Consider the following 19,747-nt stretch of genomic DNA (forward strand, 5'->3'; position numbering starts at 1 on the left):
CCCACTAGGTTAGCAAAGTAAGATGGAAGACAGAAACAAAAGTATGTCAGGGATTTTAAACAAAGGCAACTTAATAATAATGAAGCTGGGGTAGGTACTAAAGAATATTGCCTCATAAGAAGTAGTTGAGAACCTCTTGAAAAGACTCCCTCTTGACACCTCCATCCAAGAATATTCCCTAGAAAGAGCTTGAGACATGGTAACAAAGGGAGATGGTTTAAGGTAGCTTTGGCCAACTCTTAAGAACTGGGTTTACTCTATGTGGCAATCACAACAGAGGACATTCTTTTGTTTTTTTTTCTCCTGAAATTCCAATAAATAATTATTAGAATAAATCTCAAGTAGAGCTCCGCAAAAGTTTACCAGTAATATTGTGCCCCACGTGATTTCAAATTTCAGAAACTTCACAAAGCTCCTGAAATGACCAGTATCTGTTGCACTTCTATATTCACTTGGTTCATTTCTCATTCTTATATTTAATTTTAAGTGACTATAATAATCAAACAATTTTAGTAAGAAGTTGAGAATTCATATTCTTATTTAGGTCCAGAGAAATGCACTTAGATCATCTTACAAATAAAAAACTCACTCAAGTCTAAGACCGAAAATACTCTGAGTGACCACTCTTTCCTAGATATTCAAATGATGTAGAAATGTACAGATGATGTTTGAGGTGAATACTGAAAGGAAAGCTGAGTTTCCAATGACCCCTATAACTTAGGAAGAAGATGGTTACTTCTATAACATAAGCTTCTTAGGACATACAACTCATTTGTCAACTATTAGTTTACATTTGTTTTGCTTTACATTAATCAACTTAAAGGCTTTCACCCAAGTTGGCCCTCCTGGAAGACTCTTCATACCTTGGTCTCTGTGGGATTCATACTGGAAGACTTGCTGGTTGACGCAGAGGAAGTAGACACCTAGGAAGGAAAGAAATAAAAAGGCTGATTTTAGTTAATCTATGACCTACTTCATCCTTCAGCTCCTCCTAACCATACTTGCTTTTAATTACCTCTTTTTACCTCATCTAGAGCACCACTCCCACAAAAGCCCAGTTGGGTAAAACCATCTGTAACCAGATCAAATAGTTCCAAGTTTGAATGTGCTACTTACTAAATAATCTTGGGCAAGTTACTTCAATTTTCTGATCTTCCGTTTCCCCCTTTCCCAATTTTTCTTCATTAGATTACAGCTACCTTTTAAGTTTATTACTGACTACTACATAAGGGCTCAGGAAATATTATTGTAATTATTGTTTGTGTTCTTTTCACAAAAAGCATGGACTTTGAAACTTGAAAGAATTTTGTTCAAATGCCAGCTCTGCCAATGACTAGCTCTGTGACTTTGAGTCTCAGTTCCCCAAGTATGTTAAATGGAGCCTATAACATCTATTAGTAGAGTTGTATTTGAGATCATATGTGTAAAATGTCTGGCACATTTTAGGTGCTCATTAAATTATTCATGCATTATTCATAATATATTATACAAGACAGAAGGAACAGGACACAGCTCTAGGAAATAGACTCAGGGAGATTAGAATTGTCCTTTCAGTGCCATGTAAAGAAGGGAAGGTGGGGACAGGGGTGCAGAGGGAATATTGCTCTATTATCTGTCTCATCTAGGCTCCTCCCTGGAAGACAAAAGGGGATGAGTGGCAACTGAAACACCTTTCCTAGGGATGCCAGCAGGTGGTGGAATCAGCCCCTGCAATCTTATCACCCAAGCAGTGGGATGTGCACGTGATACTTGCATGGGATTGAGCTGCTCTGCTATTTAGCTTGCAATACACTGTTAATATTAAATAGACAATTACTATCGTTGGGAGTTCCAACCCAGGCTCATTAAACCTCCTTAGCATTTGAGTCCGCTAAGTTTTAGAACCCAGGGATTCCATCTGGCACAAGCTGCTTCCTTAAGTAAGCAGCTGTCAGTAAACAGCCGCTGCCCTGCCAACAGTACCCGGAACCCCGTCTCTGATGCCTGGCCCTGAGCACTTTGGAGGCTGAGAGCCAGGGCAGGATGAGCCCATCTCTGCTCACCCCCCACCTCCACACAGTACCACTCCCGGTGATTGTCTGAACCCACTACAACCCACGCCCATAAGCAAAACCACCTTCCCCACAGACCTCACTTAATGTAGAACTTGTTGGTTATATGTTAAATTATAATGTACAGATCAAACAGATCAAACCCCAAAGATTAAAATACTGATTTTTCAACATAATCATCTGAATTTAACTATTCCTGAGTATTCTTAAGTCACCCACTGAGCATCCCCCCACCCCTCCCCACACACCTGGTCCTGTAACAGGGCACGAAAGTGCTCTTTCTGACATTCTCTTTGGGATAAAGAACTGGAAGATACACCAAGATAAATCCCCCACCCCATTGAATTAATGGACAAATATATGTATATTCATTTTTCCTTGATTTTTTTTAATTTGTGGGAATTAATGTACCCTTATGTATACAACTCTGTCTCTCCACAATTAGAAGTGGTTGTACAAATTTCCATTCAAAACCAAGAAGTTCCACTTTGCAATATCCCACTCCTTCAATGAATTCCCTCAACCATATAAAACCACCAAAAAGACCAAACACTTCCCATGAAATGCTTTTTAAGCTGCAAATCTTCAAGGGAACATTAATTTATTTCTTAAACATCCAAATTTATTATTATTAAACCCCAAATCACTGGGGTTCCCAACCTGCCTTACTACTTTATTAAGCAATAGCTGGATATAATCTATTCCTAGAAAAAAGACTTTCAAAGGCTCACCAAGAACAGTAAAATCTACAAGGAATAGCTATAAATAAGCATGAAGCAGGTTATCACAGGAATTTAGCTGAAGGCCTCAGCACAGATGCGTCCATGGAATTTTTATCCCATCACCAAGCACTGAGCATTTGAAATTGAAATAGGCAGGCTACTTCACAGGATCCAGAAATAAGGAAAACAGTCCCCTCCCATTGCAAATTCATTCAACTCCAACCAACTATAGTTTGTTCAATTTTTCTTCTGTTTGTAAAGATAGGAATTTCTAATACCTGTTACCTCTAATAAGGGATTGAATATACTTTCATCTTAAATCTTCTGTACTGTTTGAATTTCTAATCATGAGTGTGAATAACTTATAATTTAAAAAATTTTGAAGAGTTAATTCATAGTTAGTGCCAGGTACTATGTTTGGTGATGAGAACACAGTGGTGAAACCGACAGACAGGTCCCTATCCTTGAGAAAGGTATTATTGCCTCATCAGAGATAATATTAATAGAATAATTGCTTCAATGATGACTTGTGGTAAGTGCTATAAAGGGTCCCACAGGAACACAGACTAGGCAACCAGAGTTAGTTCAGGAGGCAGCTGGGACAGGTGATGCTGAGGAAAGGACATTAATGAGGCAATTGAAGGCTAAAGAGGCATCACCAGGCAAAAGGCCAGGGCCTACCCTCTGAGCGGCCTGTGTGAGGCTGGGGCCTAGGCCGCCTGATTTCGAAATCAGTGACTCTGCTGCAGGACCTACCACTCGGCCAGTCCTGTTGACATCCAGAGGCAGCCAATTTTAAAACCACCATCAGCACTCATAAGGTAAGGAAATAACCCTATTGGGATCAGGCTGTAAATCAGACTGAACTGCAGCTATAACAATGCTCTCCTTCCAAAATGGCCCATGCAAGTCTCTCAACATCCAGAATATTGTCATTTACGAACTTGAATTAAGGCAAAAACCAGAGTAACAAAGCCGAGAAAACTACTTTCTGTAACTATTTTCCACTCACCCACCCACTTGACAATTGCTATTTAAAAGGCAATGAGCCAGGGCTGAGGGTACCCAATGAGTAAGATGCCATCACAGCCTTGAAGAGTTGGCTGCCCACTGAGACAGACGGCACGCAGGCTTAGGTTACAACCTGATGCTCTAAACAGGTACGGGGAGAATCCTCTGTGACAGAACAAATGTTTGCGTGCTAACTCAGCTTCAGGCCCACCTCAAGTAATCTTGCTGTATGGTCAAGTTACATAAAAGATAAAGTGATATCAATAAAAGTCATTCAGCTCAGAAAAAATTAATATTTAATCCTGTACTTATCCAGTGCAGCATCTTATTTTGTGGTATTACTTAACAAAATCTTTAAGTGTTTCCTTGCTACAGTGAACATTTTGGAAGTTTACTGCAATAAACAATTAGAGATACGAGGGAAAGATGGTATGATTTTAAGACCCTTGGAACGTGGAAACGACTCTCCTTTTTCACGTATATTTTACAAAGGGTCCCCCAGACTACAGCCTCTAACTCTGTTACCCCTTCTGGTCAGATTAATCTTCCCACATGTCGTTTGCAGGCACGTCTCCCTCTCAAGTAGAATCAGCAATGACTCCTGTTGCCTGCTGTATCACATGAAAATCCTCTCCTGCCTTTAAAAATCCCAGGCTCCAATCCCACCCCATCTCCCAATTCAGAACAGCTGCTCCAGGCAGCTGCCCAAGCCTGTCTGAGCTCACCTCACTCTTTCCTCCTTTACATTGTTTTCACCCAAGTGCCACCGGTTCAGACGCTTCTCTTCCCCAAATATCCAAGCCCTACATGCCCCCTTTCAGGTGTGCATCTCTAGCTCTCAGCCCTGGCCTTACACCCGCTGAGCCACTGCAATAAGCCCTCTTCCATCCCAGCTCACCTGCTCATAGCACCACGGACAGGAAGGTGACCACACAGTCACCGCACGAACGGCCCCCTCCACCGGATGGGGTCCTTTTCAAAGAGCTGTTTGTTGGGTACACTAATCTGCTGCCCCCCACTCTTACATCAGGGCTCCATGTGTGTGTTTTTTCTTATTTATACAGGATGTCTAGTGAGGCTTCACAAGAAGAGATCCAAGGCCTAGGACCACCCTCAGCCCTCCTGCCATGCTGGCTGTGAGCTCGCACACAGGTCCTGGCGAATGGCCAAGCTGGGAGAGCAAAAGGACCCCTTAGGAGGAGGGGGGAAGAGTCATTCCCTCAGCTCCTTTGCTGTCCTCCATGTCATAGAGGTCTCCCACTTGCTTGGTCTCCCAGAAGACTTTCAGTTTTTTGGGGGGCACTTCCATCTGGTTTATGGGACTCCACACTGCTTCCCCTCCAGACCCACAGCGGCCTTACCTGGGTCTCTCCTCTTGTCACCGGCTGGCTCGGCTGAGAAAGTGCAGGCAGAGTGAGTCAGAGCTGCTGCACCTCAGCCCAGCCCCTCGCCGGCAGCATTCCTGCGCCTCCCACTGCAACACCGACCGCCCTTCACACCCCGCTCGGCCTGCGGCCTGTGCCGTGCAGGTTACTAGGGAAGCTCCTCTCCACCTGCCGATGCATCGGCAGTTTCGTTCCCCATCAGCCCGCCCTCTCCCACAGCTGCAGTGACACTACAGACTCTTGGCCCAGCCCTCTGACCGTCTCCTTCTGGAGGCCTCTTCCACCTGCCCCATTCTTCTGTGTTCTTTAGTGTTCGGTCACAAACCCTCCTTCTCTCTTGTAATATTGCTTTCTCAGAAAGTTGGTCTCTCCCCATGGCTCTATCATTTATTATGTGAACAATTCTCCATACCTTATTAACAGCACTACTTTATCGCCAGACTATGTTATTTTAACTTAAAGTGAGGAAGCCAAGAAAAACAGATACAAGCTCAAATCCTGCTCTAGTACTTGCTAATCCACATTAATTAACCTCTTGGAGCCTCCATTCCTTTAACTCTAAACTGGGAATAATACCAGCTCCCTCTGGAGTTGATGTAAGGGTCAAATGACTGACTGTGGGGAACTTATCTGGCCCTGAGCCACCTGGAGCCGGGCACAGTGCTAGCTCTCATCTTGATCACCTTGCCACTCTTCATTTTCTTTTGCCATTGCCACTCCTGATGTAATCACATGTCTCCCACACCTGGATTACATCAAGGCCCTTCTAATAGTTTCCGTGTCTGGTTCATTCCCACCCCCATCCCAACCCCCATCTCTGGCTCCCAATCCTTTCTGTCTATGGCTGTCTAATTTATCTGAAATAAATGAGTACCATGTTCCCACTCTGATGAAATACTAAACTCTCTGTGGTTTCCCACTGTGTCCTAGATAAGGCCAGTGTCTTCTGCCTGAACTTCAGATTCTCCATCACTTGACCTTATCTATTTATTCTACTACCTCTCTCAATATTGCCAACACCACAACTGCCCTTCAGCCAGGGCAATGTCCTTCCTGTCTCATGGGCACCTCATCAGGCAGCACAGCTCCCTGGTGAAGAGTGTGAGAGGGGTCTGGACTCGAGACTGTCTGGTGGAATTCCAGCTGACAATGAATTTATGTGCAACCTCAAGCAAGTTACTTAACCTTTCTATACCTCAGTGTACTCATCTGTAAAATGGGAATAGTAACAATTCTTACTTCATAGGGTTGTTTTAAGAATAAATTAATGTACATGAACCAATAACAGTGCTTGGCAAATAATACATGCTGGCCAACAGCTAGTGTTACAGTGTTATCACCACCATCACCATCACATCACCTTCCACCTCTGAACCCTTCATCTTGCCAATTCCCACCATCTACAAAGTCTTTTCCCTGTTCAGGTCTGACCTATCCCTCCCCTTGAGGATTTAGCTCAAGATAAAACACCTGTATCTGCTTTAGCTCATCTTCTCAACTCATGTTTGTACTTCTCACTTGAACACATAATTGTATATGCTGTGTTGGAAGGTTACTGAGCTCTTTTCTAAATGTATGTCATGTTTTATCAATGAAGCTATAAATTGATCAAGAGACAGAGGCCATTTCTGAACCCCACAGCGCCTACTATAATGCTGAGTGTATTGTGGCAGAAAGGAGCTCAAAAATCACCGTCATTCAAACCTTTGTTTCCATTTTCTAATCAACAATTAACATCTCATTTAAACAAAGAGTGAAGTATAGCTTTAATACCTCATTTTTGAAAAAATGCTGGATTCAAGAATATAATTAATAAAGTAGAATACTTAAGTTTCAGTCTGATGGCTTTTTAGTGGCCACAGGTTGATTAAACCTGATAAGCATCTCTTTTTCCACAATGGGAATAACCCCACAGGGTTATTGGGAGAGTCAAATTAGATGCCACAAACTCAGGGAATATAAGCAAGACACAAAATAAGTATTGAAATGTTTCTACATCAAAAACTCTGACAAATCAATAACTGATTTTTAACTTTTAAAACTAGCTCTGCTGGATGCACAAGAGAAAAACAAATAATTTGTTTCTGAACCATAATAAGAATCTTATTTACTAACACAGCTCAAATAATGAAATAAAGGGAATCACAGATTTTAAGTTCTTTTCTCACAGGAGCTACGAGACCAACCCGGACTTGAACCCTGTGAGGACAGAAGCCATGCCTGTTTCGGAGGCTGCATATCCCCAGAGCGTGGCACACAGTAGTTCCTTAATAACTATTTGTTAAATAAGCATATGCATTTGTGCATGAATAAACACAAGAGTATTACCTGATGGCTCAAAAGCAACATTATGAGTTTTGCAATCATCACAAATTTTGTTCAAAGCACAAGTCAGGAAACTGGTTAGGATACCCTAGTTTAAATATCTAGTCACTTACGACCTTATTGTTATCAACCTGGCAGCTGTTCAACTTAAAAAACACATACACACACAAAATCCCTGGGCTGCTGCCTGTAAGGCTCCTGGAGTGAACAACAGGTGGCGAGGGAGGGGCTTTCTAAGCAAAGAGCTGCCGCTCTTCACAAACACCACTTGTGGGCCCGCGAGTACAGGTTGACGTTTTCCATCTGCAATGGTGGCTTATTCACTTCAGGAAATAAACTTTCAGATACTCAGGTTTGTCGGTTGTTTGCCATGCTGTCACACCAGGACCTACATTCTTGCAATGCCTTTGATTATTAACATGGCAAAATAATGGTGCTTTTAAAGAGACCTGCAATATAGTCACCTAACAAAGTGTGGTATTTATCATAACAAAACCATGATTCCCATTAAAGGGATCATCTATCAGTGAAGCTGAGCCATCCCTTTGTGCCAGCAGGTCTACTTAGGACACCTCCGCACGTACAGAATATGAGATAAGGTTGATTACAATAGAATCTTAAGTACAATATGATGTTACAGGAGATCGGAAGAGGGAAACTATTTCTGAGATGCTGGTTTAGAAGATGGTGAGGAAAGACTTCACAGAGGAGATGGAAACTATTTATTATTTATATTAATTGTGTGATCAGCAGAGGGGTGGATTATAGAATCTTTCATGTGCCAGGAACTGGAACAGGTGCTTTACATGGCTGATTTCAATGTATCTGTATAGAATCCTAGGCGGTAGCCATTATCTGCATTTTATAAATGAGAAAAATGAGGCGCAGAGAAGGTAGCTTATCTAAGGTCTCACAGTTAAGAAGTTGTGGAGCTAGGATTTGAAAACAGGACAATAATGCTTATGAATTTTTTGCTATGACAAGTTGACTCCCCTACATTCAAAAGCGAAGACAAAAATTTTTGGATTTTCTTAAAAAAAAGAAAATGAAGGCTGAGATGTGTTTGTCATTCCAGATGAGCTAGACTTAGAGGTGGGAAAGTACCAGAGATACTCGTGCAGAGTGCAACCGCCTAGATGACGTAGAACACTGCGAAACGAGGCAGTCTGAGCATCGGGGGGGACCGGGAGATGACAGATTCTATCTCGGCTGTGCGTTCATGAAACAGAGCATTAACAGGGAAACACTGGCAAGATAAATATAGAATGCATACTCTGCTTGCTCTGAAAAGTGGAAAGCACAGAAGCTTTGGCCTCCGATGCAACAAGTGGGCAGAGCGCAAAATAAACATCCTAATGTTGCCTGGCAACAGGGACACAGCCACCGCTGATCTGTGATCTCAGTCCAAGCCAGAGAGGCTGCAGGAGCGGCCACGCGCTGTGAGTGTCTGATTATGAGCTCTGACACTGGACACCCTAACTGTTTAGAAAAAAATCCACAGAAGGCACGAAGCTGAACTTCCGGTACGACAAGGAAATTGTTTCATTTTCATTGCTTTGCGAACTCCAGTATTCCAGTGGTTTTTTGGTGTGTTATTTTTTTCTGGGATGATAATTATTTTGAGGGCAAGTTAAAGAGCAAGCGCCACAGCCTGGATTAGTCATCAAAGAGTAGAAAATCAGCTTTTTCCCCTGAAGTTATGTTCCTCCCTCTAAGGATTCTGAATGCTTTTCTTTTTTTTAACTTTATTTTCATTGTTGATGCTATTACAGATGTCTCCATTTCCCCCCCTTTGCCTCCCTCCACCCAGCCCCCCTGGTTGCTTTTCTTGATACGTGAAATAATTCCAACTATGTCTGATGTTGGCTGCCCAACATAAAGCAAAGTAGAGAAGTTAGACCTGGAAAGGACAGCCTACTTTCCTCTTCTGGTTTTTCCCTTAGAAAAAGTTTGTCCAGCTAGGATTTACTTAAGCCTGTGAGTCAAGCAATTTCAGCATAATAAATGGTACATAATGAACAATGAAGAAGAAGGCTCCCGAAAGCTATGTGACCTTTGAGTCCTAGCCTGTCTGGAACACAGTTTCCTCACCTACAAAGTGTAAGGCTTGAGAATTCTGGAGTTCTGCACCTCTAATATTATAATGTAATTATGTGAAGCTTATTAAATAATGTATCCAATGATACATGTTCAAATAGGAAACACAGGAGTTTAGTACCACAGACCTGGGGTCCAATTTTAGCTGTACCTTCAGGCAAGCTGCTTCACTCTTCCAAATCAGAGTTTTTACCTGGGTTGAATGGGTATAAAAATGACACCACCCCATAAGCTGGCAGTGAGGATTAAACAGGGTGTGCTTATAAAGTGTTTGGCTCAGTGCCTGGCACATGGTAAATCAATAAACAGCAGTGATTTTTATTTTATGAACACCAACAGCCTCAAAAGTTTTCCTCAGTCTCAGTGGAAGAGCAGTTCTGTGGTGACCACTGCTTTGAGAAGTTACACACTAATGCTGATTATCTTTCTTAAAGAAAAGAGGGCAACATTATTTTGCATTGCTGCATTTTCTTGGGATTTAAATGCATGGCTTGCTTAGGTCTAGGTTCCAGTCAATATAGGAACAGGAATCTTGGTAGCAGCAAGGTTTTGTACAAATCCTACAAGATTATGAGCTCACCTAATGCACACATGCTTAATGATATATGATTATTGCATAAGAATAAAAAGTTCTGAGCTCTCCTGAATAAACTGTCTCAGAGCCTTCCAGCCTGGTTTCCACAATGCATTCCAACTCATTTCTTAGGTGTAGGCCTAATGGAGAGTGAGAGAACACGTGAACTTTTATGGTCCTTGTGTTCTCAAACCAATTGCCAGCCTAATCTCTATGGGGATGATAGGTTCAAAAGTCTGAAAGTGAGTGGGAATTATAGGGAAACACTGAGCTACAGCCAATCATGTGGTGGCTGAGACAGGGGCCTCTCATGTGCGCATTCTTGCTGTGTGCTTCTCAGTGAAGGTGCTCTTAATAAGAAGGCTTACACAACAGGAATTATAACACGGCTCCCTTGTCCAAGCTGATCTTTAAATAATCAAAATAAAAATGTGGAGTGAAAGCCCAGCTGGGTGTGGCTCAGCGGCTGAGCATCGACCTAGGATCCAGGAGATCACAGTTCGATTCCTGGTCAGGGCACATGCCCGGGTTGCGGGCTCGATCCCCAGTCGGGGCGTGCAGGAGGCAGCCGATCAGTGACTCTCTCATCATTGATGTTTCTCTCTCTCCCTCTCCCTTCCTCTCTCTGAAATCAATAAAGACATATTGTTTAAAAATCTGGAGTGAAATAAAATCTCATTCAGGAAACCATATAAAAATAATAAATTCACAAATGTATACTAATAGCGAGTTTAATCCAATTAGCAAATATTAAAGAACTAGTGTTCTATAGTAGTTAGAATGGCTGCGGAGCCAGACCGCCTGAGTTTGAATTCCAGCTCTGCTGCCCATTGTGTGACCTTGAGCAAATTCCTTAATTACTTCGTGCCTCAGTTTCCTTATCTGTAAAATGGGAAAAATAATAGCACCTTCCACTGCATTTCATTCCACTTTCCCCTAGGATAAAAATTCAGGGGAAAAGAATTGATTTTAAAGTAGGCTTTGTCTGAAACTGATGTAAAATATGGACATTGCTGTTTATGCTTCAAGCTAAGCAAAAGTTCTGCATTCCTACAGAATGAGGGAGTTTTTAGTTATGTACTCTTTAATCCTGCTATTTAAAAATTTCACCGTACTTGAAGATGGCTAATTTATCCCTTCTTTACTGCCTATTAAAATGTCTAAAGAGCCTGGCCGGGCGTGGCTCAGCGGTTGAGCATCTACCTAGGATCCAGGTGATCGGGGTTCGATTCCCGGTCAGGGCACATGCTCGGGTTGTGGGCTAGATCAATGACTCTCTCATCATTGATGCTTCTATCTCTCTCTCTCCCTCTCCTTTCCTCTCTCTTAAATCAATAAAGATATATTTAAAAATAAAATAAAATGTCTAAAGAAACTGTCAACGAAACTATTACCTGCTAATTCCAACCAGTGTACAATACCCTCCTTCACACAGGCAGGAAACCTCACCCATCACAGAGAATTTCAACAGTATGAAGATACTGAGCATAACAATAGAGAGTACAATATTGATTTCTAGTGCTCTTTTGAACTTAGATACAAATTCCTCTCTTGGTTATTTAAACCACCTAGATATGAGCTACTGAGTGGAGGATTTTATAAGACCAGTCCACTAAAAAGAGCTTTACAATTCAACAGAACCTTGCTGTGTGAGCCAGGGTAAGTTATTTAATCTCTCTGGGTCTTCGTCTTCTCATTTATAAAACTGTCCTAATAACCACTTACCTAATTGCAAAATATTCACCTCTTACGAGGATTAAATGAAATCCTATGTATACCACTTAGCACAGCAGTTGTTCAATTAATTAATAAATGGCTGGTTTCTTTTTCTTCTTTCCCATGTATTTTCTTTTTTTAAAATATACCTTTATTGATTTCAGAGAGAGGAAGGGAGGGAGAAGAAAGAGAAACATCAATGATGAGAAAGTCATTGATCGGCTCCTCCTGCACACCCCCGACTGAGGATCAAGCCCACAACCCGGGCGTGTGCCCTGACCGGGATTGAAACTCAGTCTCCTGGATCCTAGGTCGATGCTCAACCGCTGAGCCGCGCCTGGCCAGGCTCCCATGTATTTTCAAATATCTGAACCCTGGAGAGCTTATCCTAACTACTATGTACCTGCAGCTCGACCTAACCCCTTTCCCAGAGCATTCCATAATGATTTTCAGATTATCAGAACTCGCTAGCATATCCTTTGTTACATTTTATTTGTTTCCTACTGGTTGTCTTTCCATCTTGAATGGTAACCAAATCTTCAGTTCACTGGGCTATGGGAGAATGTGCACAAGTTATATATACACAGAGGAGATACGGTTTACCACTGATTCAACTGGAAATTAATTGGTGTATTTTGCCAAGATTTTAATTGCAGATATGTAGGTCAGTGTTCACCATGTTCAATCTTTAGAAACATGTGAAGAGGTATAAGAATATGATTGTCAGGAGGCCTGGAGAAGAAGAAAATTCTAATTTGTGGAGCTAGGAATCCTGGCCTAACACAAAGCCACTGAGAATAATTCAGCACCCATTACTGCAATAATTAAAAACTTCTTAAAACCATGGAAAGGCTCAAACTCAATGGCCAGAAGAGGTTAACCTTTCCTTTTCGATCTCTGAATATTCAGCAAGGGGGTACACTGTTTTTAAGCAATGTGGCAAAAAAATCCAAACAATTAATGATTAATTGATTGACTGACTTAAAAATCAAGATTAGAGCAAGATATCACATCAAAGACAGTCTAGTTTTACAACACTGCTAGGGAAAAAATTATTAATTCTAACCATTGAAACTCTAAGCAAAATATGCAGAAATTGACAATTATTTAAACATTTTTACGATAAAAATGTACATAATGATTTGGTAATGAATGCCATGTCATGTCATTGGGCAATGTGACTGGCCAGGCCCTAACACCTGAGCTCAGTGGTTCCTGGCCCAGGAACAGAGTCAGTCCCAGGCAGTGTGCGGGGAGGGAGGAGGGGGGACATGCGCACTTAGAAACTTACCAAGGGGAAAGGGCAGGAGAAGAGGAAGGATTGTTGTCAAACAAGTTATAAGCTCCTTAGGTGATTCTGAAACTCCCTGACATTAAGAATCACTGCTTTAGGTAGTTTAAAACAAGATGGCTTTATAGTGGGTCAGGGAAATGACCACTGTTTTCTACCATCTACTGTTATCCATTGGCACTTTCCTCCTGGTGACAAACTCAGTCTCTTTATACTTCCATTTGGTCAAAAGAAAGGAACCAGACCACATAAGTTATTAAGATATATTCACAAAATTACTTTTCAGAAGTAATTGCCAGCCAGTGCTAATATAGTCAGCCCAGTGCCTTAAGAGTATCTGTCTTTTCCAGTCTGATGGTCCTAAAGCCCAGGGACTCTTGACACTTGTCATGCCTGTAGCTCACACACTTTCTTACACTATAAAGAAATTGTATGCTGTAGACATCACCAATCCCCATATTGCTGTCTTTTTATAGGCAGATATCCTGGACCATTAAAGAAACACTTGATGCTACATACATCAAGTATACAACTCATTTGCAAGGATTTTTTTTTAACAATGCAATTTTCAAATGATATAGTAACTGAATTTTCAGAAAATAATATTTGTCTATCTTTGTAGATCAGGGGTCTAAAACGTAAGTGAAAATATGTGTTGGGTGATGTGAAGGAGTATATCAGGCCAGTATGAAGGGGAGGGAGAGTGGGCTTGGTGACAAAGCTGAGCATGCATTCCTCATCCAAAGGCTTTCAAACATCTTTTATCGATTGATTAATTTTGGAGAGAGAGAGGAAGGGAGAAAGAGGAAGAAACATCGATTTGTCGTTCCACTTATTTATGTGTTCATTGGTTGATTCTTGTACATGCCCTGACTGAGGATTGAACCTGCAACCTTGGCATATGGGGACGACAATCTGACCAACTGAAATACCCAGCCAGGGTCAAACATCTTAATACATTATGCAGGCCTAATGAGATTAGACTGAATGCTGATGGAAGAACCCTCTTCTGTTCCAGACACATAGAAATACTGCATAAAATTTAACATAAAAATTTAAATAAAGAGATAATTCAAGAGATGGTAATTATGAGGGAGTTGAAGAATACTAGAAGATAAAATATTCTGGCTACCAGTTTCAATTTTCTGCTGTAGACCAAGCCCTCTGACCCTCATACATCTTTGTAAATATAATATTATGAAAAGATACATGTCTAAAAGCCAGTGAGACACTGTTTTAGATAGTTAGCATGAGAATATATTCTAGGATTCTGATGACTAGCCATAGTACAGTATTAGAATTATATAAAAGGATTGTTTTTTTTGCCGTTGGACATAAACACAATTTCCTATGTTCATAATAATGATGAAATTTAAAAAGTATATGTAACTGAAAAATATACCAGTAATTCTATTCTCTGTCATTTTCTCTGGCCACCCTCTTAGAATAGCTAATAAAGAAACAGCACAGGAGGCTCAGCCCCTGGTTTCTCTGTAGGAACAAGGTTCTTTCACCCCTCTCCTAACAACTGTATTCTGGGAAACTCTAGAGGCTCTAAGGTCTGGTCTAGGTCTTTATATTTAAGGCACTTATGCAGGGGACCTCAATCCATTACAAAGTCCAGAGAGGATGTTCACCTATTAGGCTGGCCTCAATCTCTTACAGAAACTTTGAGTGAAATGGGAGTGGTCAGACCCCTGCTTAGGCTCCAAAAGTGGGCGATGAAATCAATCAGTTCAGTTCATGGGGCATGCTCAGTATGATTCAGAAGTCCGAGACCCCGTAGACAGCTAGAATTCTCACCAAGATTTCATCGCACTGCCAAGGCCAGATGAAGACTACCTACAGATAGGCTCTGTATAGTCCAACTCATACGATTCAACACTAAAAAACCCTCCAAACAATCCAATTTAAAAATGGGCAAAAGACCTGAATAGACACTTCTCCAAAGTGTGGACATACAAATGACCAATAGACATGGAAAAGATGCTCAACATTACTAATTGTAAGAGAAATGCAAATTAAAACCACAAGGAGATACCACCTCACACCTGTCAGAATGGCCATCACCAATAAATCAACGAACAAGTGTTAGGATGTGAAGAAAAGGGAACTCTCATGCATTGTTGGTGGGAATGCAGATTGGTGCTGCCACTGTGGAAAACAGTATGGAGGGTCCACAGAAAATTAAAAAGAAAACTATCTTATGACGCAGCAATTCCATTTCTGGGTATATACCCAAAGAAACCCAAAACACAAATTTGAAAGTATACATGCATCCCTATCTATATTCATTGAAGAGTTATTTACAATAACCAAGAAATTGAAGCAATCCAAGTGCCCATCAATAGACAAGAGAATAAAAACGTGGTACATATATATAACGGAATATAACTTGGTGACAAAAAAGAATGAAACCTTACAATTTGTGACAATATAGATGGAACTAGAGGGCATTATGCTAAGTGAAATAACTCAGTCAGAAAGACAAATACCATATGGTTTTACTTATATGTGGAATCTAAAGAGCAAAATAAACAAAATAGAAACGAACTCATAGATACAGAGAACAGACTGATGGTTCCTAGAGGGAAGGGTGTTGTGGGTTGGGTGAAAAAGGTGAAGAGATTAAGAACTACAAATTGATAGTCACAAAAATAGTCATGGGTATGTAAAGCGCAGCAGAAGGAATATAATCATTAATGTTGTAATAACTATGTATGGTGCCTAAAATATCAGGGGACCCACTTGTAAAGTATATGATTGTCTAACCACTATGCTGTACACATGAAACTAATACAAAATAATATTGAATTGAAGATATTGTAATTGAAAAATAAAACAAAAAATTTCAATACCCACTTATAAGATAAATTCAGAGCAAACTAGGAATATTAGAAAACATTATGAACCTGATAGTATATTCTAAAAAATTAGAGCAAATATCATAATTAATGGTAAAAATCTTAGACACATTCTTATTTAGTTCGGGGATAACATTTTATTAAAAAGCTTAGCCACCATAATTAAATAAGAACAAATAAAAATATCAGAAATTAAAAGGAAGTAACACCATTCTTATTATTCACAAGTTATATAATTGTCTGCATAAGAATTATCAACACTAATAGGAAAGTTCAGCAAGTTTGCTGGATCTAAGATAAATATACAAAAATCAAGTATATTTCTAGGTAACAGCAACAGTCAGAAATTGTAGATATTTTTAAAGATACCCTTTTGAAAAATGCATCTAATTATGTAACTACTACCATCACCCCCCAAATTTTCCTTAAAACCATCTCAGTCCCCTATCCTCACCCCCTACTTGTAATATCACTGATCTGATTTCCGTCTCAAGGAATTGGAATCTTACAGTTTTTAGTCTTTGCTATGTGATTTTTAAATTTTATACATGTTTTGCATGTATTAGTAGTTTGTTTTTATTCAAGGGTAGTATTCCATCGTATGAATAAGCCCTGGATTTTTATCCAATTACTAGTTGATGGTCATTTGGCTGTGGCTATTATTAATAAAACAGCTATTTGTGGAGAGGTTTTTAAAAAAAGGTAACTTATTATAACCAATAAATAGGAACACAAATACTTGGCTGATTTTAAGGAATTAGTTCAAATTAATTCTTCATATTTTCCTAATGGCTTTCTCTCGCTTTTTCTCTCTTTCTCTCTCCCTCCTTGCCTCTCTCCCTCCCTCACTTGCTTAGTTTCATTCTTTCAAACTGTTATTTTATTTGATACCTTTTAAGTTTTCATTAGTGGAGAGGAATTATACTCAGCCAATTCAGAGAACAATCACGGAAATTAACTCACCACAAATACAATTCCTCTAGTGCACTGGGGAACTTCTCTCAAAGCATGAGAACTGAACCACAGCCAACATTTAAACTGCAATGTGCTGCTTCATAAACACCGTCACGTAGTCTGCAGCACTCACTTGTTTATAACAGACATCAAGAGTCTTTGCAGCACACACACAGATTGCTACTGGGCCCTCACTGCGATCCGCCACTTACCCCTTTCTCCATTGGTCAGCAAATGTGGCCTTTCCTAATGTGGCATGATTTTGTTAAATGTCACTAATTTTGTAAATACTTTTATTGATATTTATAGTTATTCATCAGAAAACAAACTTTTCCCTTTTGAACAGTGGATGCCACTCCTTATTGATGTTCCCTGCAATGCAGAGGTTTTTCTTTCTGGAAAGCATCGAAATTTTCCAGAGCTGCTGATTAAGCACCACTGTTCCTCTGACACATAGGTGGGTTCCATGGTTCCGCCCCTTCATTTTCTCAAGCTATAAATTGGGGATAAAGAATTTGCCTCTTGCACATTTATAACTGAGGAACGCTGGAACCCTAGCTGTACAAAAGAGATTGTTAAATCTCTAATGAAAACACTTCACATTCTCAAAAGATAGATACAAAGTACTTGTCTCAGGTTGTGATCAAGGAAACAGAAACATGTTCTGACATCTGCCAGGCCACACCCAGCATGTATCAGGTACATCGACAGGTGACACTGAGTGAACTCATTCTCTGAAACTGAGGTCATCACAGCGGTGGGGCAGGGCCGGGGGAGAAGGCAAGGGCTAACCCCCAGGGATGAAAGTGCCAAACCAAGTAGACACGGCTACTGTTTTAATTCTTTCAGCATTATTCCCGGCCACACAAATCCCTGGTTTTGTAACCCTGCCGAGTCTGGTCACCAGCCAGCAACAGTGTTGCCGACTGGGAGGAGGGGTGGACAAGTAACACACTTTAACTTAGAACCCATTTGGAAAGGATTGTCTCTTAGGGGGGGAAGGGGGGCGTCAAGAGACTAGAAAGCGCGCATGTCCAAGCCCAGGGAAGCCAGTGACTGGGTGGGAGCCTAGGACGCGGGCAGAGCGCGGGCTGCGGCGGGGCTGCGGCGGGCTGGGCTGGGCCGGGCGCAGCCGCCGAGCCAGAGCCCGGGAGCAGCGGCCCGTCAGTACTCACTCTGCGGCTGCGGCCCGGCTCCCCGCGGTTCAGGGTGTTTGCATTCTCGGCTGGGCGGCCGGGTTTCAGTTAGGGCTCCGAGGCCGCAGGGAGCGACTGGGCGGTCCCGGGGCAGACGCAGGCGGCTCCCGCCCTCCTTCCCGTGACTCGGGGACTCGTCACTGGGTGGCTTCCAGGAGGCTGGCTAACCGAGTAACCGGGCCTGTGATGCAGGCCACACTGCAGCTGACGACAGAGGTCTGCCGCTCCTAGGCTGTCACCCTCTGAGCCTACCAAAATAAGGGAGCAACAGTGGGTGCTCTTTGTGGGTCCTCTATGCAAATACACCGCCCTCAACATATTTTTTAAACTATAAAGCAAATTAATAATGACCACTACCAGGGATTTGAAAATACATTTCAAATTGTATAATGGATTTCTTAAAAAAGAGTTGAACAGAGTCAGAATTTTGCTAAATTACAGTGTTACTAAATTTTTCAAAATAAAAAAAGAATGGATTTTAATATATTGAATAAAATAAGAATTCTTGAGTTTGTATTGCTATAAATAAATAAATAAATAGGGGGAAAAGAAATGCCTTTTCTTAGAGAAGAATGCCAACAAATATAGAATGAATAATAGGTTAGAGAAAAGAGCTATGAAATTTTAAAAGAAATATGGAAAACCAATTTTTCCCAAAGCCATAAACCAATGACAATAACGGCTGTGGGCCCTCAGCCTGGGGTGCGAGTGGAGGAGGTGGTGGTGGTCAGTGGTTGAGGAGCAGAGGCCTCAGAGCCACCTCCTGATGCGTGAGCACCCAGCCAAGGCTGAGGTGACGGCCAGCGGGCATTAGACGGATGGAGAGCTCATCCGCACAGCTCGGTGTGCAACATCCATCGGGCAGCCAAAGCAGCTGCGGTCCCTCTGGCTTCTCCTATAAGGTGTTCCTCACAGCCACCTATTTATTTTCATTTTTCACTTACTTCTGTTAAATAAAGCTGAAGTAAGAGCCCTTCCAACACTTAACGTTTTATAACTCCCTGAGCAGAAGACCCTGTCCTTACAATTTTAAAAATCAAAATATAGCTTAAAAATTCCTTTTTATTTAACGTTAGCATTTTCTTTCTTTTTCCTACTGTTTTTGTTTTTTTTTAAAAAAAACTAAACCTCAGCTCATCTAGGTTCTACTGAAATTCATTTCTCTTGTGATGAAGGGGCACAGGGTGACTTATTTGGGCCACACCTCAATGGGGATGAACTCTGGGTTCAATAGTCCCCAGTGTTAGGCAGCATATCTCCACAATAAAGGCAATTATTTCTGTGCTCCTGAAGAGTACAGGTGAGTAACTATAGATAATGTAATAAATTTTCCAAAGATTTATATCTTGCATCTTGCAAGACAGGAAGGAAGTGGCTCCTTTCCTAAGAGAGGAAGGACATTAGTACACCCTGATATTCTGTGGCCATTCAATCCCTGAGGCTCATCCTTTCTCCCAGTGTGGTCCTCATATCATCTGCATCTGAAACACCTGAAGGGAACCTATTAAATACATAAAATCCCAGGCCTTACCCCACCCTGGTAAATCAGAATTTCTTGGCT

The 19,747-nt window shown here is 41.2% G+C and overlaps 1 protein-coding gene across 11 annotated transcripts in view; it reads right to left on the reverse strand.

The window, feature by feature from the left end:
• The window catches only part of CAST (calpastatin), a 101,058-nt gene that overhangs the window by 47,983 nt on the left and 33,328 nt on the right, over positions 1-19,747 (reverse strand). For 9 of the 11 annotated variants that reach the window (XM_081131580.1, XM_081131574.1, XM_081131581.1 and 6 more), the window contains one exon: positions 864-923. In XM_081131580.1, the coding sequence (XP_080987706.1) occupies positions 864-923 (60 nt within the window). Of the gene's footprint in view, positions 1-863; positions 924-18,165; positions 18,329-19,747 lie in introns of those variants that run through there. The other 2 variants (XM_081131576.1, XM_081131575.1) reach the window with 1 other exon arrangement.

This window comes from Miniopterus schreibersii, assembly GCF_964146895.1.
Source record: "Miniopterus schreibersii genome assembly, chromosome: 3".
Classification (NCBI taxonomy): domain Eukaryota; kingdom Metazoa; phylum Chordata; class Mammalia; order Chiroptera; family Miniopteridae; genus Miniopterus; species Miniopterus schreibersii.